This window comes from Rhopilema esculentum, chromosome 10, assembly GCF_057945365.1.
Source record: "Rhopilema esculentum isolate cy_ngs chromosome 10, ASM5794536v1, whole genome shotgun sequence".
NCBI lineage: Eukaryota > Metazoa > Cnidaria > Scyphozoa > Rhizostomeae > Rhizostomatidae > Rhopilema > Rhopilema esculentum.
Window position 1 is genome coordinate 14,149,476 of NC_142824.1, and position 25,036 is coordinate 14,174,511.

General features: G+C 35.4%; 2 protein-coding genes and 1 pseudogene across 3 annotated transcripts in view; 1 reads left to right on the forward strand and 2 right to left on the reverse strand.

Annotated features, from left to right (window-relative positions):
• Positions 1-1,468: 1,468 nt before the first annotated feature.
• LOC135688640 (uncharacterized) lies at positions 1,469-23,997 on the reverse strand. 2 transcript variants are annotated; one of them, XM_089110396.1, is made up of 10 exons: positions 23,839-23,997; positions 21,812-21,938; positions 20,777-21,101; positions 18,735-18,898; positions 11,960-12,278; positions 8,140-8,321; positions 6,646-6,969; positions 5,702-6,004; positions 4,438-4,725; positions 1,469-3,977 (listed from the first exon to the last, which is right to left on the reverse strand). In XM_089110396.1, exons 2-10 carry the CDS (start codon positions 21,912-21,914, stop codon positions 3,694-3,696), a joined length of 2,292 nt encoding a protein of 763 aa, XP_088966522.1. In that variant the 5' UTR covers positions 21,915-21,938; positions 23,839-23,997; the 3' UTR covers positions 1,469-3,693. The 2 variants fall into 2 exon arrangements, with proteins under 2 accessions (XP_088966522.1, XP_088966523.1); XM_089110397.1 differs by lacking the exon at positions 23,839-23,997 and having other exon boundaries at positions 21,812-23,830.
• Positions 9,765-11,041, reverse strand: LOC148959426 (uncharacterized; annotated as a pseudogene).
• Positions 17,102-25,036, forward strand: part of LOC148959427 (protein sidekick-1-like) — a 42,864-nt gene continuing 34,929 nt past the window's right edge. The window contains exon 1 of the mRNA XM_089110383.1: positions 17,102-17,535. Within this exon, the coding sequence (XP_088966509.1) occupies positions 17,518-17,535 (18 nt within the window). The 5' untranslated portion in view covers positions 17,102-17,517. The remainder of the gene's footprint in view (positions 17,536-25,036) is intronic.

Sequence of the window (25,036 nt, forward strand, 5' to 3'; positions counted from 1 at the left end):
CCATTATGACAATTGTAAAAGATACATTGATGTTTTAGGGTTGCAGCATTAAAAAGTTTTTTACACATCGTAATTTTCAATTTTACTGTTAATTAATGACACTTTGATTTGCATTCGATCGAGATTAATTGCATGAAGCAAGAGACAGCATCAACTACTGTATAATTGAAAAACATTGCTTCATAAATTAATCAAAAGACTGTTTTTTTGACTTTGTTGTTTTGTACTGTCTGTAGCTGCTTTGCCCAAAATTATAATATCTGGCATATCCATGAGTGGAGCCATTTGAAATGACTGTTACTCACAATCTGATTTGTTATAAATGATAGTTGTATACTGTAGCAAGTAGCATAGAAGTCATTTAGCAAGCAAGTAATAAAAATATTTTTTGTAAAAAAACAGACTACCATATATCATGGTTTTAAAACATATCAATTAGAAAATAGCTACAAGAAGCAGGAACAAAATATAAAAAAGTAGTTTTCGTCCAACACTTGTCAGAGTACAAACGTCAAATAATATCCAAAGGTAAGCAGAAAAATTATATCAAGGTGTGAATCGAAAGTAATGTGGGAGGAAGAATAGCGCGGTTGATTATTTCATTGCTTTTAACAAGTAGAGACTACAATTTTTACTCTTGAGCTTGATGTTCTGAAGGCATGAAAGAAGTATTTAATCTCATTTGCCGAAAACTTTTAAAAAAAATTGCTTTAAACCTTTGATGACTGTTTGCAAAATATTCAACTAACATAATTTATGTAACTGAATACTATTGAAAATGGTTGATCATTAGGACCATTTATCAAAATTTGCTTTTGAGTTTCTTGAAATGTTTATATTAATCATTCTGGAAGCAGGCAAAGGGACTCAAATATCCAAATATGTTGCCAAAAGTTTGGAAACAATTTTAGGCTAATTGCATTTGCTGCAGCTTTACAATGATCTCTGTATAGATTTCCTTTGCGTAAGTTTTCCGGAGTAAAAGTCTATTCTGTTATCGTTTTGATCGTCATTGTTTCCTCACCATTGTTCACCATTATCGGACATTCTCTTCCACGTTAATTGTACTTTACTACAGTTATAAAGGAAATAATATACACAAGGTGAATCCGAAGAAAACAGCAGGAACAGGAAATATGTTTAGTTTTCCATGCAGAAATTTCTGCCTATATTTGTTGCTACACATCACACGAAGGTTGTTCTAGGCATTGAGACGCTGCGATTATCAAGCAGTGTTCAGGTGCAAGGCGGAATTTCGTTTTCATCCAATCAGACGCTTTGTCTACCAAATCAGATCCCGCAAATCTTGCTTGGATTATTTACATTCTTCTCAAAAACATCCAGCTGTTAAGGGAAACCCCCAATGGAATTTTGGGCCGTTACGAAAATATACATTAAACAAAATCAGCGAGAAATGAAAATCTTCAATGTTTATTAAACAGGATGTCTCTCTGATTCAGGGTCAAAATACTATTCTTTAATCATCTGGCATCACACCAACATAGCTTTTGATTAAAAATCAATGTTGTTACTTAAATAATAAAAAGCAAGTTTACATTGAATGAAAATACGAATTTCTTAGATTTGTTTTGAATATTTTTTTTGGGGTTGAGGGGCATTGCCCCAGATGCTAATTAGAACGAGGCACTCAACTCTCCTGTTGCAAAAAAACAGTGAAATAAACTCACTGATTATACGTTGTTGATATCACTATCAGTTTTTGCTGATAATTGGGAAGCTACAAATATTCATTTATTTGGTAATGGACGTACATACCAATAATATGCCAAATATACAAAATACATATGTACCCTGGCATATTCAGACTAAATGCCTGTAGAACTAGTTGTTAATAGAAGAAACACAATTGTGCCATTTTTCATGATGAGATGCAAAATTGAATAAAGTTTTTATTGTGTTAACCCTTCAGTCGTTATTATATCATGCCTTTTTTTATTGTTGCTGTGTGAGATGAGAGTATCGATATTGTTTCAGAGGAAAACTCTCTATTTCCTGATTAAAATTTGCTTTGCCAAATTAAGAATAACAAATGAAAAGAAATACAGTATAGCATGACAAATAAATTTCTGGTTTCTCAATTATTTATTTCCGCTTATAAAAGAAGCCTTTAGATGTTTTTGTATATCTATGAATGTTGTTGTTATAATAACTAATGAAATATTTAATTTCAGAAACGATGTTAGGGCTTTTTACATTTGGAAAATTTCATCAAAGCTGAATCCTTGATATGCCTCTTCTTTTCACCCTATTTTCAAGCACTTTAAGTACTGAAACACACTTTTTCTTTGCTATTTCTAAAATTAATATTTCATCAAAGATCAATTGATTCTTTCGAATACACTGAACGAAATTTTGAATAGCAAAGCCTGTAAATACAGTAATTAATGTTTGGATAGACAGTATTTATTGTAAAAGAACACTATTGGTACTTGCAAGTAGAACAGTTCTAAGTCAAGGAATAGGAAAAGGATCATCAAATGTTTATTTTTCTTGCCATGTATGAGAGAAAGACACTTTAAACATTTAAACATAATGTTTTGATAATCTGAAAATTTAATTAGGTGAATCAAACAGCTCTTGAAACAGTAATTAAAATATAAGTTAATCAAATTCATAAATAAAAAACAAGTTAACATTAAAAACAAGTTAAAATTGAATTTCTGGATTCAAAAGCAAATTTAGCACCTAAAATCAAGGCTTCTTCAAAACATGTCTAAATAAAGTTCTAAAAATTGTTTTTTTGCAAATAATTAACAGTGTTTTGCCCACTTCAGGCTTTTCTAGATATTTCACAATAGCTGATAACACTTTTCTAACGGGAACTGTTCTAACCACTTGACTTGAATTCGGTACCTAGCTGAGGTGCTGAAAACCCCAACTACTTTCTTATTTTTCCAAGTGCATAACAAACTTTCCAGAGTGGCTTAACCACTGTTCAGTACTATACCTAAAATAGTAATGTGTACCGGTAACCTAGTCTAAAAATAGCTCTTTTGGGGGTATTTTTGAAGTATGATTGGTTTTCATATTAATCAGCAAATCGCATCGTGTGCTTGTACCAAACTTCAAGCCATTATCAAGACATGCACAATTCTACTGTTATGCAAGCAAGTTGTTTGACAAAACGAAAAATCTCAACAATCATAACATTTTCCTAATAATTCAGATCACATTGCTCAGTTTTGCAAGCTGTTTCTGATGGTGTCATCAGAATAATTTGAATTTGCTGAACGTGCATTTTTCATGCTTCTGGAAAGGAACTTCCGGTCATTTTCCTTAATGTTCCCAAGCATAAATAATCAGTTGCCTTTAATCTTGTGATTTACACTTTAAAAAATTCGGTTAAGCTGATTGCTAGTTGGTTATGTCAAATTCCATGTCTAATTGCTAGTCGGCGTTCAAGATCGTCGAAAGAACGTTTAGAACATTGCTTCCTGCAGTTAATCTCGATCGAATGCAAATAAAAGTGTCATTCATCAACAGTAAAATTGAAAATTACGATATGTAAAAACTTTTTAATGCTGCAACCCTAAAACATCAATGTATCTTTTACAGCAGTCATAATGGTTAAGGTATCATCCTGTGGCGAAAGAACCATATTGATCTCACATCTGCTTTTGAGTTTCCGTGCTGTGTTAGCTACTGAATCAGAAAACTCGCTCCTTTTATTGCCTAGCTGACTTCATAGTACTGGGAACCAGCAGTTGCTACAAAATCAGAAGGGAATGCTTCCTTGTTGATTTCGCAGATCAATTTCGAGTTTGTTTCTGTCCTCTTGATATTTAGAGAGGCACATCTACATCCACTTCCTGCTTCGAAGCAGTTTTTGCAAACGTTGAAACATTCCTCGGTGGAAGTGACTTGAACTACTTTTGATAAATGCTTAACTAACGCCATATTTGTGAATTTGATGTTAGTAATGAAAGCAGAAGGAGCTTCTTCGTCGACTTGATTCGCTAGAATATGAAAAGTATACACTTAAACATTAAGTGATTGCAAGCTGATGTTTAAGCAAAGACTGTGAAAATTCAATCTTTATTACAGCAAAGGACGATATTTCAGGAATGTCAAAATAAATGAACATGTAAATGGACAAAGCAAAAGTTCAGAAAGCCGAAAAAGTACCAATTTCTACTGCGGAAATGAAGAAATAGTTTACTTCACTCATCAAGAATTTTAGATGTAGAATTAATTCAAGTTTGTAATGTTCACGAGACGAAATTGAAAAACTGTTCTAGACAGTTTCATGAATCAATGCTTCTAGCTCAAATTTCTTCTCGCAAAAACATATAAGTAGCCCTTGTTCCATTCAAGTTAGTTACACTAATGTCCCTATATCCTGAATTTTTCATATTTTAAACGTTTTGTTAATATGCTTTTCCTACGGGAACGATAATGTTAAAGAAAGTTACTTACTTTCATATGTTGAAAATTTTAAAGACTTGCCAAACGTCCCAATTCCTTTGACTGTTTTACCAGCAATCTTGAATTCATAATGTTCATTTTTCTCTAAACCATTAACGGTGGTATTTAAAGCAGTGCTTATTGTCTCATTCCATCTGGTATCTTTGTTAACTATCTTGAAATGTATGACATAGCTTCTTATGATACCATTTCTATGCTCAAATGGTATGACTTGCCAACTTAACATTGCAGATCCTTTGCTGCCAGCAATATGAAAGGACACAGGAGCAGCTGTTGGAACTTAGAAAGAAACATAGACTTTGTTATGAACTATGACTGTTCGTTGGGTTGAACTACAACTTGTTAACTTGTTAACTTTCCAGCGGTTTTGTCAGTTCAGCGGTTTTGTTAGGTCAGCGATTTTGTTTGGTCAGCAGTTTCGTTAGGTCATCTGTTTTGTGTTGTTAGGCCCTATTTTGTTTTTGTAAGCACGTGTTGTAGTCTCAATTCATATTGCTTAGTAAAGCCTATTTCTACGGCAATGAGATACGGCTTTCCAGGGCCTATTTCTCGTTGAAATTTTTTACTGACTTGAAAGAAGGAGAATCTCTATTCATGAATGCATTGCAAAAGTTGATGTAGAAATTTAAACCCTTAATTTGCTGCAGAGTGTGCTGCAAGGAAATGGTCTTAGTTAACAATTATCAGCATCGACCGAATCATTGGCCTAGCAGCAGTTGCAAGTTAGTTGGGGCAGAACTAACGCTTTTCGAATTTACAGGATTCTCTCCTCTAAATGACGTTCAGAATTCTGCATAGACTTGAGATATTATGTGCTCATCAAAGCACATCAAGTAACTACCTATCTGTGTCTAATATCTTTTTAACTAACTATGTAAATATCTAACTTGACATAAAGCTGTGAGTCCATCGTGTCTTCCTGAAATAATAGCTTTCGGTAAATCAAAATATAATATGAAACAGCTTTTTACACTGCAATTCTCTCTATGAAAGGCATTTTATCAGTTATCATAAATATATGCTTTTGTTCAAAAATTTTAAATTCAGTGTATCTCACAAAGGTCTAAAATTAATAATAGATAAATTTTTCCGATTAGGTATTTAATCGGCCCGGAAATAATAGAACTAGAATGAAGAAGTACTGTAAACTATTTCTGCAAAATAATGATAAAAGTGATTTTTCTATTAATTATAATACCTGTATGTTGCAATATAAGCAAACAAAGCAAATGTAATTATGCATTAAAATACATACTGTCTTCATCTGTTCTTTCTTCAATAGCCATAGTAAACACTCCGGCTCCCTTTGTTGTCATCCCAGCCACCCTAAACTCATAGAATGTATATTTTTTTAGACCCACTGCCAAATATGAGTTTACATCTGCCATTCTGTCTATCGTTATCCAGCTAGAGCCATTAGTTCTTTCTCGATATTGCACCTTGTAAAATAGTGGTATGCCATTCCAAAGCTCTTCGTCACTTAAAGGACGCCAGCTAAACAATATGGAGGTTGATGAATTCTTGATTGCAACTGGACTTTCTGGGGCTGCCTCAGGGACTACAATTAACATTGAAATCGAAAGTATAAGATGTTAACTATGAATGCGGATGTGATAAATGCTGCATGTATATAAAAACATGCTGTAAGCAAGAAAGATAGATCGAGGTGAGGTATAATTGTCATTTATAACTTTTTAAGGAATAGCCAAACGTTTACAAAAGTATAAAAAATCATCTTATTTGCATAATAGTGCTCAAAAAGAAAAATACAATAGTGGGCATTTCAATAGCAAGATAATTCTCAAAACTGTAGTAACATCAAAAATATGTACTTTGGCTTTGTATTACTGTATTTAAATAAATATTCTTGAAATCAAGTTTATTTTTACAAACATAGCTGATATTTTAGTCACTTCTTTACAAATTTTCCTTTGAATAAAAGATTAAATACAGATGAAAATGTTTAAAAAATTTCTCCAAAGAATCAAATGATCTATACTTATAAATTGGAATAGGTTATAAAAACGTTTATAAAAAGAGCAAAGAATGCATGATTAGAGTGAAAGCATAAAAAATGCAAATGAAGTGAAATATTGCGACAAAAAATACAAGATGCATTTTCATTATCCGCACTAGTGTATTATGTGCAATATAAACAGCTTTACTTAAAAAGTAGCATAAGCAATGTAATATTCTTACTGTCTTGATCAGTTTTCTGTAAAGAGCTTTCAGACATGATATTTTGACTACTGCCATTTATTGTACCAAAATAAAGGGCATAGAACCGATAGGCTGTGTATTTTTTCAACCCTGATACCATACGTGTTTGTGGGAGACTGCCCGTTACGGTTATGGTACGATAGTTTGTTGCATTTCCGTCTTCATAATACCGAATTTCATGGTCCGGAATATATGTCCATCCGTCTAGAGGAGGGAGATACGGAACAGAAAAGAGTGTTGCAGTGATTGCCGTTGAGTTTATCACAGTCAAAACTGGAACTGGTATGCTCTTTGCTGTATCACCTAAAAATTGAATTACATTTCCTAATCAACTTTTTATAAGTGCAAATTTGACAAACAATTGAGTGTTTTTAAAACAAATATTCAAGCAATTTTGAAAAATATATTAAATCAATATTTTCTAAATAAATAATTTTTTTTCAAAAATCTTCAGCATTGTTCTAGCAACATTTAAAAAATTATCTCAGTAATTCTTTCATGAATGTGTTAGCAAATTTTTGCAAGAATTTTTGTAACTCAGCAATATACAGTAGAGAAAAACATCTTAGCAAAATGTTGTAGCAAATATTTCAGCAGATATTTTGAAAAGTTTTCAATAATCTGGCAAACATTTTAACTGTCAGAAAGTCCTGTTTAAAGCTATTAAGAAAAACACATTTTTGAGGTGGACAGGGGACACCATAATTATCTGTGTTATGGAGATCAACTGCTTCAAGTGAGGCGAATTGAAATAATTTGAAACAAATATTCTTCTTTTATCCTCCTTTTTCTTAAGAAAGTACTCGTCCTTAAAGCTTCCAGAATCTGTATCAATTCCAGAAAAAAGACAAATAGCCCTGTCTATGAAGTTAGGGGGAGTTAGTGGGATACATTTCAGATTCCTACAAAACAATGCACCGTCACACACTGCCAAACAGTTTATTCGTCGACACGGTATCAACGTCGATGAAACCCAATTTCCAGTTTTATTGTTGATTTTCAAAATTTATACGTTTGAGTTTGATTGGTACAAGTTACATTTCTTCTGGATTTGGGCGGTACAATACTTTAGTAAGGATAGTGTATACCCTGCTCGCGGTACAATTGAAGGTCCAATTCTTATAAAACTATCAAATTTTATATTTTGTTGTCGATAATTTTTTATCGGCAGTAAAATGCTCGAAAATAATTAAACGATAGAGTATGATGGATCTTGGCAACATTCACAGCTTTTTTCTTGCTCAAAAATGTTTATACAAAGGACAAACATTATTATGTTGTTTCAGAGAAAAATGCAGGTGTACCGGGCTAACATTGGGAACTATAACCGGCCGATAAATTGGGACATCATCAGGTTAACAGATTTCCCTGTCATTCAACACTACAAAATGTTTTTGGTAATTAAGACTTCGTCTTGTAATGTTTATCAAAAAATGAGAGCAAAATTGTTTTGCTCACTTTCCTCTAACCCACCTTCTTTGAGATTACGTATCATTCCACTCCAAGATGAAGAAAAATTACCAACATTGCTTTTTCTATGTTTAACACGTATGTAGTCATTTCCTGTTGCATCTGCTGTGAAGATCTTGATCGGGTATTCAACAGACTTAGACAGTTGTCCTGTGTTCATAGTTATTGATGTTGGGTTTTCGTAACTACAAGGTAATAATTTACAAGAATTTCTACAGCGATTCAAGATGATACATAACAGATGCTAAGAAGGAACTTGCCTTAACTATGATACGTTGAATCGTAGAAGCTCTTGATAGATACAATCTCACCATAAACAGTCAAAATTACAGAAGCGAAAGCTACTTCTGTCCATTTTTTGATCAATACAACAAATTTTCTTCAACACTCACTTTGTAATTATAAAGCGCTGTATATCGAGTTAGCATATTATATCGCTTTGTTTACCGTACCAATAATATGCAGGATATAATAAGCATTGTTGTTATAAATCAATTTGTCTTTATTTCGCCTTATCTGTGAGGCTTGGGAGAAAATGGTGATTCAGCAAACGAGGTGCTCACCTAACTACTTCCTGTTAATTAAAAGGGACTTATTTAAGTCAGTCAAGAGAAACTAAAATAGCTTAAGTCATCTGACTGGTCAATTATTTGAATAAAAGATGCCAGCTCCAGCTTTTAATTTGTGCATTAATTTTGTCTGGCACTTTCACTTCGACTGATATATGCTGGCAGTCTAAATCATGTAAAGCACTTCTCTGAGAACAGTAGCAAATAAATACATTTGACTCTTACAATCAAACACCTTTGGGCATTATCTCTCTTGACAACTATCTGACAAGTGTGGAATTTTCTCATATAAACCCAAAGAGCTGTTGCTAGAAAATTTTCATGGTGGGAAGGGGGTGCAGAACCAGTGTATTGTCGGACGTGTTTCTTAAAAGGTTATAATTTTCATTGATAAGACTCGCAAATGTTTATCCTCAAGAATTTTAAGATTGCAGATACTTTCAAAAAGAAGAAAATATCTATGTAACTATTTAAATGATTTTTATTGTTGTTAACTGTTCAGAACTTAATTCTTCTATTTTTCAGTTTGCCCAACAAGCTGCAGCTGCATCTATATTGATAGTGTCTATTAGATCCATTTCGCATAACATTAGCATAAGAGAGTTTAAACGATCATCAGTCATTTGTCGTTTGCAAGTAGGTTTTCACAAACTTCAGACGGCTAAATGTGCGTTTATTTTTAGCAACAGTGACCAGTGCTGTCATCAATAGCGTCAGCATCAGAAGCTAGATCCTTGCCAATAATTTTCCAATGACTGATGAAGTTCCCAAACTCTGCATGTAAACATTTAGTGTCAACTGGAACATGTTTGGGTTACATTTTCACATTTGTTTCTTCAATGAAAGGTTCTTTCAATGGAGGTTGCAAGGAAGAAAGAGGTTTTACTTTTTGGAGACATTGTGACAAGTTGAAACAAAATTGCTGTATCTGCACATCAAGAACCATAAAGAATTCCGCTTTAAACAACTGGAAGATGGTCTTTGCTGTTCGGGTTCCTGGATTCTTGTCAATTCTTCTTGGCTGCCTTTTTAGCTCCGATATTTGCTTCAAATCGGAGCAGCTTATTTTCAAAAACGGCATTCAAAATGTTGTCCTTCCGAAGTTATTATAACCACTGATTAAAACTAGCAGCTGTCAACTGCCTTCATAAAGCGGAGGCGAAAACCAGTAAGAAAGATTACAGACCTATGAGTGTATTGCCAACTGTTTCAAAGGTGCTTGAGAGACTTATGGATAAATAGATTATTGATTATATGCAAACATTATTCCTGTCACGTTCATGTGGTTTTTGTAAAGGGCACAATGTGCAACTCGCGTTTGCTCGAATGCTTGAAAAATGGAAAGCAAACTTAGACAAGGAGGAAAATGTTGGCGCAATCCTAATGGACCTATCAAAGCATTCGATTGTACTAAACATGACCTCCTTATAGCAAACTAATTGCTTGCGGATTCAGCCATGAATCACTGTTTCTTGTTAACATCTACTTGGAAGATAGGCATCAGAGAGTTAAAGTCAATGGGTTATACAGTATCTACAAACAACTGTTCCTTGGTGTTCCACAAGAATCAGTTCTTGGTTTCCTGTTTATTGTAGCTTTCTGGCTCTCTGATAGTTGTAGTTAGGCGCGCCGTTGCTATTCACCTTATTCACTGTGCTACTCACTGCTTTGCCACGTTATGAAAGTAATTATGTCGAAGTCATGAACGGAAATATTGAAACTCACGCATATTTGATGAAAAAGGACATCCCTAGCTTTTTCAAAACTCTTGCGCGGGGACTATATAGCTATATAGCAGAAGACATTGTCAAGATACCAACTACTTAATTTGAATGAAGTTTCCATTCTGTTCCCATTTTCCATCACCACGAAAGACAATATCTTGATGTGCCAAAATCTTTGCTACATCCATTAAAACCACGACCGCTCCTAAATCTTCTAACTTGTGAACTTCTTCTTGGATTTCTGCATTTTGTGCGGACCTATTCAGCGTGATATCAATATGACACAGAGGGTTCGCACAAATATGTATAAGACCATATAGCCTCTTTGTGGCTGTCAGAGCTAAAATGGCTGAATAGCTTACGTTTCTTGACTGTTCCGCGACTTTTAAAATTTACTCCAAGATGAAACACCATGCTATGTCCACTCTGATACTTGGTTTGGTTCTTTAAACAAGAACATACAAAGTAGAATGCTGCATCTTTTGTGATGCTGTATTCCAAGTGGGGATATTCTTCGTACCATCTTGAACTAAACTGCCTCTGTTTATGTGCTGGTTTCTCATTCTTTGATGGAAATCTTACAAGCTTTGTTTTGCGGGGTCCCTTTTCTATAAATTACGTTTTCTGATTTACATTTAGAGATTGAGACCGCAATCCGGGATCCGAATTTGGCATTTCAATCAACGATCGCGGTTTATGCTCTACTAACATCTACTCGTCGTGATGTTTCAGTAGTGGGGCCAGAATCAGCAAGTCTTTATGATACTTAATGTTGTGAGATGTTCGATAATTATCGTCAAATGTTTGACAACGGCCATGTACAGGACATTTCAGTTTAATTCTTTTTCTTGCACGTGCAGAAACTTTTTCCCTTATTTCATTAAACACATGCAGGCAACCCAAAGAGAAGGAGAGATGGTGAGAGTGACCCTGTTCTACAAATAAACAAAATTTCAAGAACGGAAGCAAAGTTTCAAGAAGCAACGCTACAAGCAATTAACCTCTGATAAAGGCGCCGCGCCTGAAAAAGATGTTGCAATGTGAACTGAAACACATCTATTCAACTGCGGGTTGCAAGTTTTCAAGACGGTGCCGAAAAAAACTCAAATTATCGAAAATTTGCCGACAATGTTTTGGTAAAGGGAGGAGGGGGTTGTCTGGTGGCGATTTGCCCAGTTTGGAGGGAGCACCACAGGCTTATCATTAATTTAAAATCAATAAGCATTATACAACTTAGATCGTTATATCTTTTACATTCTTGTAAAATTTTGCAAGCAAACAAATGATGCCACAGGAAATATAGCAACACTGTGACCATTATATTACACATATATACTTCAAGTTAGAGCTACATCAAATGATACAAATCACATGTTATAGATTATTCATAATAAATAGCGCTTACAGGCACCGCGGAGAAATGGGGTTGGGAGGGGGGCTTTAGCCAAAAATGGTTATTGATTGGCCAATATTTGATTCATATTAAAGCCCCTTCAGTTTTTGTTAATTGCCTTTAAAATTAGTACTTACTCAACAATAACAAATGTACCAAGACTTGACTCCACGCTGCTGTATGTCAGAAAAAATTCACATATGTCATTGCACCACATTTCGAGCTGGTATGTATAGTTTTCTGGAACGTTCAAGTACCCGATGTAGAGCAAAGCATAATTATTCCCAAAGTCTTTAAACTGATCTGCTGAGAACAACGTAGAGCGACATGTCCACGACGATGGGCTGTTTGGATATTTCAAATTGTTGTTGTAGAAGTACGCTATCTTAAGAGGATAAGCTCCTAAATTGCACCCTTCATATCTTTGAGCTAGGATTCCAGTCCATTGGTAATGTTCTGTAAATGAAATTAAACAGTTGTTTTGCAACAATTTTGAAGAATATTAAGAAACTAGTATAAATAGACTCAAATAAACAAACAAATATTATCAAAAAGCAGATTAGGTAGGTTGACTTACTAAGTTGGTTGGAAATGAAAGAACTATATTTGCTACTCACTCTATCTGAAACATACCGAATTTAAAAAACACTAATTACAACGGCTGTCTTTAAAAGGATCCTTTTTTAAAAGATGTAAAGAATGATATACACTCCTTTAAATACATTGGCATTACTGAACGTGAAGCTCCGAATCGGTACTTCAAACTGACCTTTTCTTTATTAAATTACAGTACTTTTCTCACAGCGTTAAACATACTTTGCGCAAAGATAGTTCAGTTCTTATAGGCAGGGCATTCCTCTCAACCATCGACCGCATTGCCTAACCTTTGTTTTCTCGGCTGATTATAGAACAATATGGTATAACGAATAATTTAAGCCCTTACAACATTTTCAAAAATTCATCAAAGTCACGTTACCGATGACGTCAAAAAGGTTATGTTTCCTAGACTCAAAACCATTGTAACCTCTTAAGTATATGTCTGACTTCAATATAAATGCTAGATTCGGGCCCGCCTGAAGAAACGCTTTCCAATGATATATACATATCATTATTTTAACGATGTCAGCAATTTTCAATGATGGCGTCATCACTTGCAAAATGGCCGTCGAACAGTACATTTTAAGACAAAAGCTCTGATCTAATCAAACGCATTTCTGGATCGTTTACTAATGTCTTCTTAATGTCTACAATAATTTTATAACCACCTCTCGTATAAGCCCCCATCCAAAAATATAAGAAATGAATAAGCCCCCAGGGGACTAATTCGAGGATTTACTGTATATATTCGCCTCAAATCCATTTACCGCCCGAATCCTCCGACGAAATAAAGTCATAAACTTCCCGTTCACTCTCTAGTTCATCAGAATGTTCAGTGCTACTTAGGTGAGAGTCTACCTGGTCTGTTGTTTCCTTGTATTCGTTACTAGCACTGATTTCGTCGACACTACGGGCCTTTTTCGGTACCTCTGTACATCTCTTGCATTTCTTTGGAGCAGGGAGATTTTCACTGCCACTTTCGCCATTTGCCCAAACACTTTCTGAAAGTCGGCTCTTGTTTTTCCGTCTTGACTTCAAAAAAGGAGGCAGCAGGGGGCATGTGAAGCAAAAAGATTTCAAGGAAGATACTTTAGAAGACCCTTCCAGCCACAAATTTCGAAAAAAAGTCTTGACGGACGGTTTTACGCAACGCAACCAGCAGTAGGTTTGCCTGCGCGCTCTCAGAATGGCTATCTTCTAGGAATGTGAATCAGGAAGTAGTTTAATGTTACTTTCATCCATTCTATTCTTCGTCTTGTTTCCACATAGCTTCTCTTGACCTTGCCAGAATACATTACCATTTGAACAAACTTCTGCAAATTATCTATATCGCTATCACTAACCACTTTTTCTTCTCCAAGGCTGTCAAGCAGTTCAAGGTATCGCGGACTGTCTTCAGCAACCTTACCTTTCCTACGTTGCGGAAATAGGATTTAGAATTACACCCAGATAAAGCATGTAAAGCCTGTAGGTTAAGGCAAACATCTCTTCCGAAATGGGAACCACTTGCGTTTTACATGGAGAAAAGCAAAAGCCCAATGTGTCTTCCTTCAGAAATCAGTCTTATAAAATCAATTTGCTTCTAATTTCGATACAGGAGATCACGGCATTTAAATCCTTGCAACGTGTTTTGGTAATACACTTCTAAATGACCTCTTAGCCCAGGTTCACCAACTTATACCCAGCTTCAGGAGCAACAAATTTGATAAGGCTGTGCATCCGCGCTCGGTACGTTGGCATCGGTTTGATGGAGCGAACTGCTGCCACTCCGTCTACTATCCAAACGGCAGACTTCGGAGGCATGTCTTTGACCCATTGCCATTCTTCGAGCAAGAGTCGTTGCAAAGTTACTTTGTCTGACTGACACAAAGTTAAACCAGCTGTAGCGATAGTAATTGAAAGAGGAACGGTTGTCATGGGATGAGTAAATGCATCGAGCAGACTTCCTGCCTTCAAAATGAGTAGTTAAAGGCCTTTTTTTGTGTTCCTTGACCACGGTAATTGCTGCAGGTGTCCCCTTGACCTTTTCAAGATCTATCTTCAGCTTTGTTTTTCTTGATCGGCGTGAAGAATTAAACGCTGCCATTAATCAGGCGATCATTTGTGAAGCGATGCATATTCTCTTCTCCCATGATCGACGCTGCAAGGAGGTCAGTAGAATTTTATTGATCTAATTCTTCACCAGTTAAAGTCGATTTTGCAGGAGCAGCAGAAAACCGATTGGTTCCATAGCTTTGAAGAGTTCTCTAAGGCTATCATTTTGCTTCTGAAGGAGCTTTCTTCCACCTGGAAATGCTGTAATTGTGAATTGATGATGACTTTACGAAAAAGTATTGCTTCAGAGCCTCTCTAAACTTGCTATGAATGTGGGACGTAGCAATCCAAGTGTTAACCGCATTAACGTTTGCTGAATCCAGACCTGTATGGACCTGCAGTCCCTTTGGATCGTGATTAAAAAGCTCTGTATGTAAATCGCAATGAATTGCAGAGAATTTGTTTTGAAATTTCCGCCAAACCCTTATTTGTTCCAATCTTGAAATGCGGTAGTTTGTTCACCGTCATTCTGTAATGATTGAAGTGCAATGGAGAAGCAGATGCTGGTATGCACAGTAGCGGGCATAGTTGATGTGATTCAATGCAAATGTAAGCAGAATCATATTTCGCACTGCTTGCAAAAGTAGCTTAGTGTTGCTTTTCTGCACAGCTGCTACCATGCTCAACAAAGCAGACAAATTGTTCAGCCTAGCGATTTCAAGACACTTTTCAGTTTTTTGACGATTTTCAAGAATCAACAGTTTTTTGCATCAATCTGCCATTGCTTATGGGCATTGACTGTGTGTGTTTTTTGGAAAAGACGTTGGCGAACCCATGAGTTGATAAAAGCAACCCATCAGCACCTTGACCTGGCTATACAAGTCAGCATTCGTTCACATATTTTGGTTTATCTTTGCCTTCCCCATTTCATCCGCATGAACAAAAACTTTAAATATGTCAAGATCATATCTAAGAAAGAATCAAGGTATTTTCCTTGCATACTGGATAGACAGGCATCTTATGAGTGGTTGGCAAGTTATCTAGCCCAGTCAGGGTTATTAAATAAAGGCTTTGTAATAATAAACCATATAATAACTGTTTCCTCCTGTCTCCTGGCAATGCCAATGATATAAGCCCTTGGCCTTTGTGCAAAGCTCGGTTTCGTGCGGACGGCTTCAGGTCCGATCTTCGGAAACAATTATTTTATTTAATTAATAAAATTAAAAGAATAATAATGAAAAACTGTGGATGGCGAAGGAGGAGCTTCTTCTCCGTTATAAGAAAGTTTCAAGCAAAATCATGCATAATGTCAAATTGCGATAATGCCAAAATGTGCCTAGCAAAACCAGAGTCAGCTCGCTGGTCGACGGCCATTTTTAAAGTGATGACGTCATCATTGAGAATTGCTGACATCGTTAAAATACTGATATGTATATATCATTGGAAAGCTTTTCTTCAGGCGAGCCCGGATCTAGCGGTTATATTGAAGTCAGACGGAATTGTATATACGACAGTTTAGAAGTTTTTGAAAATGTTGTAAGGGCTTAAATGATTTGTTATACCATATAGTTCCATAATCAGCCGAGAAAACAAAGGTCAGGCAACGCGGTCGATGGTTGAGAGGAATGCCCTGCCTATTATAGGCGCTGACTACAGACCCAAGAGTCTGTGGTTCGAGTCTCTGGCATAACCAAACTTTCACCCAGAGTGAGGAGAATCGCAAGGACCAGAACACTGCTCGATAAGCATAAGCTTCTCAGTGTCCTAAAAACTACCTTCGGATGCTAGGTAGAAACAAATACAAATACAAATACGAAATACAAATATTTTATTTTGCATTTTTAACAGTGATTTGCCGATTTCTAGCTAATAACAACCGTGATTTTCCTTTTGCAAATTAACCGTTTTTTTTACTTTCCCATCTGAACTCGTGAAATTGTATACTGCATTAATTCGAGCAAATTTCTCAGGATCCTCGAGAATCTCTTATCTTTTATTGGCAAGAACTCTATGAATCACGATACTCGATGAAATTCATAAAAGGGTAACAAATTAATATTTAGAGGACTAATTCAGGATTATAATTCTTCGAATAGCTTTTAAAAATTGAACTTTTCGTAATTCTAACGATTTTACGATCCCGCACAGATTCACAATTATACAGGGTTGACTATACACAATTCTGGCCTAAAATAATTTCTATTTATTGAATGTCAAAGACTCGAAATTTACTGGAAGCAATTCAACTACGTTGTATTATTGCCAAATGTTACACTTAAAGGCATTGAGTTATGATAAAATGGATTGGGTATACCCTAAGTGCCAAAATCAGGTGAGTCATGGTTTTAATGACTGCGATGCTATTGGTTGACCTGGAACTGGTCGTACTGATTGCCAATACAATTTCCATCAATTGCAAGTTGTCAACAACGGATGCATATATCACATAGAACAGCAGCGATCACGTCGAAACCAAATGACCCCCTATAGAGAAGGCCTATTCACCCTGACTCAATGACTTTAAGGAATGTCAGAAATGCAAATCTAGAAATCTGCATCCCCGGCTATCATCGAATGGTTGAAGTTTTATAGTTAGCAAGCAGACGGACCAGCTAAACAGGAAGACATGTGGACTTGGTTTTTGCGTTTGCTATTACAGACAGGAAATACCAACAATACCAACGTCAGAATATAACAACAACTTTTTAGATTCAAACGTCAGTAAAGGCCCTATTACACTATCACATTCAGGTACAATTTGCTTCACCTTTTTTATGTGATCGCAGAAAACGAGATAATGTGATAGTGTAAGTCACCGCTTCAAGTTGCTTGTATTTGCTTGTTGAGTGGAAATTTAATCCATATTGAGGAATTTTAATCCATCTTGAGGACATAACTTTTGATCGCTGTTCAAAAAGATTTCCATCATCTTCAAGTTTTTCAAAGGAGCCGACAATTAACATAAAATATTGCTCACGTGACGAACATTTTGGCCGACAAAAAATCGTAGTTAAAGAATGAGTGAATCGGAATTGGCAAGATTTAAACAGTGGATGGCACAAAGATGTCAGGAAGAGCAAAGGTAAGATATCAGTTAAATTTTTGAAAATAATTATTTCAAATTGTGGAAATTCCGAAAGGATGTTAGGCCAATTCCGAAAGGATGTTAGGCCAATGTTACACATTAAATGACTGCATGACAAGGTGATTGATGGGCGATGGAGGGAAAGTAACATTGGCTTATTTCTGGAACCTTTTCTCGCTAGACTGAAGGGTAATAAGCCTAAAGTTTAAGCCGAAAAAATTAGGAAAATATTCGCAGAACATTTTTATGCTCCCGGCGAGGTCCAGATAATTTTTTATTTGTGCATTTTGTCTATTGGATGGATTGTTCTCTATTTCTGTTGCTCAAAACCTTTAATGTGTAGCTAAGGACGCGCCATTCTTAAAGAAAACTTGTGAAACCCGAACCTCTTTTTATCTAAAAATAGTCCTCTGCCCGATTTAACTACCTTCCCCGACTATTTTAGTTCTCAGAGCATGAATCCAATCTTTTCTTCACGCGAATACTTGGTAAAAAGTCTCGAAATTCTCTCCCCGGGGCTGACATGACGTCAGAATTTGTCGGCCCCTTTGAAAAAAAATGATGGTAGATATTTATTTTGACCCAGAGTCAAAATAAAATCTTCAACGATGGATCATTATCGCCAATTAAGCGGATTAAAAACGACAGATAGCATCAAACTTTTTTCAGCAATTTAGCCTTTTACACGATCGTTGTCGTTCATCGCGGTCCAATATCGAAAACAAATTTAAGGAAAAACGATCGTGTAAACCCGCCTTTACACCATCACATTCTCTCGTTTTCCGCGATCACAGAAAAAATGTGAAGCAAATTGTACCTGAATGTGATAGTGTAATAGGGCCTTAAGACAAAGTCATTACTTCAATGTTGTCCCGATTTGATATGGTGCAAGAATTTTCCATATTATCTACGCCTTATTATTATTTGTTTTTAACAAGTAGTCATGTATAATTGCTTCTCATCTTTTCAAACATGGATTGTTCTTTTGAATAATTGAATCAAAAAGTGGCCCCCTATTAAGAGATACACGAAAAAAAGCATCAGTTATAAGTTTTTTCATTTGAGTCAATTTAGCTGATAATTATGGGTCTGTTAAGTTTTCTTGATACTTGATAACTGCGGATTAGAGGTGACACCCCTGGGCAGATAATCTAAAATATGAAAAGTTACATAATTTGCTAAAATTCCTTACATACCCATTGATCGTTGCAAGTAGGTTTTATTTATAGGCTTAACCTCTGTCAAATCCGGAAACACTACTCCGACTCGAGCAAAATCTTTGCCTACACAATCACCTTTGTGATATACCATCATGTCATATCTAAAGCCTTTGACTATATCCACACCGTCAGAATCGACACTAGGGAAGAATAAAAAAGATATATGTTTTCATTTATTAAAGTGGCGATAAATGGTCGACATATTGTGCTTTTTTTTCATTTTCTATTCATATAATGCAGTAACTTCAAATGATCATTAAACAACATGTTCGATGATATGATTGGTATTGTTTTATAAAAGGATTATATAAGAATTTTCAAGTTGCAATAAAATCAATGTTATTCTTTGAAAAACTCTAGACAAAAGGAGTTCGTTTTCACCTTAGGACTCCACTGGTAACATTCTAAAAGGCAAGCGGCACTGATTGGTCAACCTTTACAGTCATGTGCTCGTGTTTCTGATTGGCCTATTTCGATCCACAACTGGGTATATATATTTCCTAGCGTAGAGTTTTCGATCTATGTTCTGACGTTTTAAACTCTGAAGAGTGTCAGACGAAAAGCTTTAGTTTACTAATTGTTTGCTTTTTTCAAAGCCATTAAAATTGATTAGGTTTATGTCATCATTCTTATGAACGAAATAAGTTTTTAACTCTCCTTAGCGGCGGTCTCAGTCAGTTGGTCAAAAGTATTTCATGTGAGTTCCAAAAAATTCGCAGAAAGGGTGTTCTGAAAACAAGGATTCTAGGTCAAAGAATTTTGAAAATAGTGTTGCTTTTTTAATCAGTCAGAAGAAAACAAAAAAGGACAGGGATTTACTGATATGATGTTACAGATAATTTTTTAGGTAAATCAATGGCACATTGAAGTACAACAAATTTTGCAGTAGTATCTAGTCTTGTATATTTTTCTAATCCTAGATAAGAAATTTAAGCCCTTGTTTAAGTCTTTGCTAGTATGTAGTCATTGTAGGGACACAACTTTTTCATTTCTTCATAGAAAGTAAGCAATATGTTCCAATTATAGTCTTATACCAAAAAGGATTGTTGTTAAAATGAAATTAGGTGAACTCTGCTTTTTGATATACTTAGATATAAGTTTAAGAAAACGAATGGTTCTAGCATGAATTGGTATCAAAAGTTCTAAAAGCAGAATATCTGGCAGTGAAAAAATACACGCAATATATTTTTTAAAAAGGGGCACTTGTTTATACTTTTGCAAACAGGGGGGCCTGGGCCCCCGTGGCCCCCTTGCTCCGGCGGCCCTGTAGGGGGGGGGGGGGGCAAAGGACGGCTGCAGATTTAAATTGCTCTCGTTAAAAGACCTTGATAGATATTGAATTGAATTATTTTGCCTTTTGCCATTTATTATTGAAGTTGGTAAAACACGTTTCTTTCGAAAATATCTTTCTTGATGGTCAGGTGACACATCCTTTGCCGGCAAGTGGTCGCATCTTCTTTAAACAGCTCTAGCATGTTAACTGTTACTGCTACAGAAATTAAAAGGCACCTTTAGATTTATCTTGAAGACAACTTTTAAATGAAAAGTTTTCAGATAGTCTTTATGGAACTATCAAAGAAATACAACAGCTTTAGAATGTGTGAATTATTTCCTTCTGTCAGCCTTTGCTTATTTCCACTAATATAAATGGTTATATGGCTCTGAGGAAGAAATAGGAAGCTGAAAAAGAGGAAACAACCACTCTCAAATTCAAAGCCAAAGCCGCGTAATCGCGGGAATAATGATTGATGTACTTTATACTGCTATTTTAATATCGATAAAACAAGCATTTTGTCTTTTCAAAGACTCAAAAAGTTGATTTCTCTTGCAAGAATATGACTGCTGTGGCACTAAAATATTTCTTGCGTTAAAATCTATTAATTTGTACCTCCTTTGGAAATTTTTTAAATGCAAAATGCTTCACTCAGTCAGAAAACTTGATAATTTTGGTGTTTAATAAGGCCAAAAACTTTTATGAGATACTCTATTGTCTTGCTACGACTTCCAGTACAGCCTACCTCTTATCCCATCTATCCTCTGTTATTGAACTTATTGAAATTATCTTTGTAAATCCATCCGGAATGTTTCTGATGTATACATTGCATTGGTTGTCGCAGATAGCAGAGAACTTGTGTATTCCAGTTTGAGGGGAGACAAATGTCCCTCTGTAACGGCCATGCCGAATAACGTTTGTACATGTTTTATCTGTTTCAAAATTGTCTGCGTTTTCCACCCCTGTTGGACATCCTGGGAAATCTGGTATATTGTCAAATTTGTCGATGCTGTGGGCGGTTGAAAGATCCCATGTCTCGAGAATGACACCATTGCCGGGCTGGTATAAATCTGCAATAAAATAAGTTACTATTTTTTTATGCTAGAATTTTCCTTTATATCTATGGTGTGTATCAAAGTCATATAGAATAGACATCAGGTATCAATTGAAAAAAGTAGTGTTAAATATAGAAGGTCTCATGGCTGCTACCTGCTCAAACATACGTTTAGTGAAATTATATTATTGACATCGTGCTCTTGGCGTAGCACTAATCTACTTTCAAGCACGTTCTGATAAGCGGAAATGAGTTCTCTTGGACAATTCTAAGTGTCTTGCATCAAAATGGTTAGTCAGGTTCAAGATATTTTGAATCTTTGCAATAAATCCAACTTTGACACTGTTAGTCTGTTAGTGCACATTGCGCAAACCTAGGCAATATATCGTATTACAGAAAGATAGGCACATATATAAACATACCCGTTTATAAAAACGCAAGCTAACAAACGACACTTAAAGGCGACCCTCCTAAATAACTCCTACTGAAATTCAATATCACAAAATGAGATGAATCACTCAAGAAAATAAAGTCATTGCAGTAAAATGGACGATTAAAAAAATGAAGATTTAGCTGATTTCGAATTGGCAATCACAAATATAACTTAACTTAGAGTTTATCAGCTGAAGCTGTGGCATTAACATATCGCAAAAGTAAATGGGTAAGCAGCAAAAAATAAATTTCAATGTAATACTAATAGCGTAGGATAATTTTTTTGTTCTTTACCAGATGGCAGTGATGCAATGGCAGTAGTTGGCCTTGCAAGCAAGATAAATGTCGCCATCAACAAGAAGATAAAACTGCAGATATTTTGCTCTACAAGAAGCATTTCTTTTGATTTCTTTTGCACAGGCTAAAAGAAAGTATGGTTGTTAAAAATAAATGGCTTTGCAATGCATTCAACATCTATGGGTCATTTTTAGGACACGATGAATGTTTGTTTTAAAATTGGTATGTATCAAGATATTCGTCAATGTCAAATGATGAAGTTTTTATGCAAGTATTCCTTCTATTTGGATTATTTTTTACCTCATAATTTGTCTCATGATCTTTAATATAGAAATATTTACGTCCATTGGGGCTTTTTTGTTCGTTTGCATACGTTATATTAGAGTACATAGGTGTAGCGCCTGTAGGATACAATGAACATTTATTGCATTCCAATCTCCATTTGAACAGATCTTGTCTAAATGAAGCAAATATTATCGGGGGAGATCCATACAAAGCCACCCGAATGCTTTGCATCCACTGGAACCATGCTAGCGTATTGAGAGCGAGTTTCGTAGACGCCATCAATTACTGCAGACTGCAGTAATTCGCTCAAATTCTGACGGAACAATTCCACAAAATGCTTCTATACTTGATCACAAGAATCGCAGCACTCATAAATTATGTCCAAACTGAGATAGGCCTCATAAGAATATACATTTAAATCCATAAATCCATCGTTTAGCAAGTTTTGAAAAGTAATATAGTTTGACACCTTTACGTCTTATGCTGGCTTAACCCTATCCAGACTATGGGGGGCACAAAGTGCCCCTTAGTTGGATTTTTTTCATAATTTTTCATAACAGGAGTTTCAAAGTAATACCCATCAGACCTTCTGACTTTTAGTTTAAGCCTGTCTGACACATGTTCATATAAAAACATATTTTTTTCGTTAATCAGGGGGTTGTGTAGGGGTGTTTTCAAAACTAGTCAAGTAAAAAAAGTTTAATCTGCCACGGATTCGCAACAAAAGTAGATATATTGATGTGAATAAGTATCTAGGCATAAATTTGTGCTCTTTTTATGATTCTGACCAGAAAAAATAAATTCAACATCGTTTTCTATGAATTTTCTGATGCGCATTCGCGCACATTTGTTGGCATATTTATGGGTGTTAATTTAATAAAACTGCAAATTGATGGTATGAGGCAAGGCATTTTCGATTAATTTGTCTGCTAAGGTATTTAAAATGAACTTAAACATGAAATTTGGTTCCATCGATCATTTAGTTATATAGAAAGAACTATAGCCAAATACAAAATATGTTGAGTGCTTGTGTTGGAACGTTAATAATTTTTAGAAATAAAATTAAAATTGTGTCATTCTTCTTGTTTCTATTAGAAAATGCATTAAATTTGCTTATTTTAAACTTTAGCCCGATGCTTTGGAATTTAGAAATTTTTGAAGATTTTTCTCAAAATTTTTGCTCCCCCCGGCCACCATTATGATGACGTCATCTTCAAACCACGTGACTTAAATACTGAACAATAGTACAAAATGTGAAGAATAGATAAGAGTACCATCCAAAAAAGTTCATTGCCCTAGCTAGAGGGACAAAGAAATTACGGAGGGGGTAATTTGTGCCCCCCCCACTAGTCTCCCGAAAGTTTCAAAAAGCCTAGTCTGGATAGGGTTAAGTTAAACTTCGCCAAAGATTGTGTTTACCGTGCATTTACCGTAGTAATTAAACAAATAGTAATCCATGGGTCAGTATACATTCTGCTACACTAAGACAAGTACTTTATCTTTTGCATAATACAAAACTTATCCAAATCCATAATATTCAATATTGCCTAAATAAACACTGCAAAGGTTAACAATGATGAATAGTTTTGTTATCTTAAAATAGATCGGAAAAATACTAGAGATTCTGATTTTGCTATCATAGAAATCTTTATCCCTCTCAGATATTCCCAACAAACCAAGCAATGCGAATTTTACTTTAGTGTTCAGAGAAATAATGTTAAGATTAAGCAAACCGTTACCTCGTCGAAAGAAGTCCTTAGAATAGTTGAAAACAACTCCTTATTCTTAAACAGTCACAGTTGGCTTGATATCAAAAAGTGCCCTCTGTGACCAATGCTCAAAACAGATGACTGGTGTCCTGATTTGACGACTTCAATGATAGCAATAGTAATGGTTGGAGAGTTTAAATGAATATTGTTTACTTTTAACCGCTGCTTGGAAACCTAAATTTTGTTACCAGGTTTTAACTTAGTTTGATGTTTGCTGGTGGTATCCATGACAAGACAGTGTCTTAAGCTAAACAAACTAGCCTGTAAGAAGTTCTTCGCATAAGCCATCGAAACAATAAGGAGCCAAGCCTTTAGATCGGCATGAACAAAATCCCAATTCAGAGAAAAAAGCGTGACTTCAATGCTATAGCTATAAGTCACATGATCACTTTTCATTTGATTTACATTTGATTTTATTTAATTTCGATTTACTGATTACACACTGTCCATTGGAGATCTTTTAGAATATACAGGAAATTCTATGAACGAACTGTGGTATTTATTAGAACATCATATTAGAACCAACAGCCACGTTATCAACTTTCATGAATCTGAGGTACCTATCGGTAGATTGTAGAATAGGCAAAATATTATCAAAGCCAAAGACACCCGACAGAAATTACAGTATCTTATGCTCATTTCATACCAAGAATTGTTGACTTTATGGCCAAATGTTGTAAGTTTTATTGAGTGCCAGATACATTTGCTTCTCAAAAGGTTTACATAAGCCGTCATCCTTTTCAGGGCCGACGTGGGCCACTGGAAATCTTTGTGAACAAAATTGCATTTCAAAACTATTGTTGCAGTCATTTCTTGAATTTGTTGAGATCGTTTAGTATTTTCGAAGATGCTTTTGCTACATTCCGTACTTAAAAGTGAATTCATTATTTTACGAGACCACCCCTAATTCTCGAGGTCCTGGGGATGTTTGCCTCCTTGGACTTCTTCCTCTCGAAGGCTCTGGTCCTTTTAGTCTAAATAATTCACAAATGTCTGTCTTCAACAAGCAATTAACCTTTATAAGCGCATCTGCTTTTCCAATACCCAATGTATTACCCAATATCCAGTATTGTCTTTTGTCTTCGTCGAAGTCAGGCTCGTTTTAATTTGCCTTCGTGGATGATAATGAAAACAGTTATAAATATTAAGAAAAGTTTTGCTGTTTGAA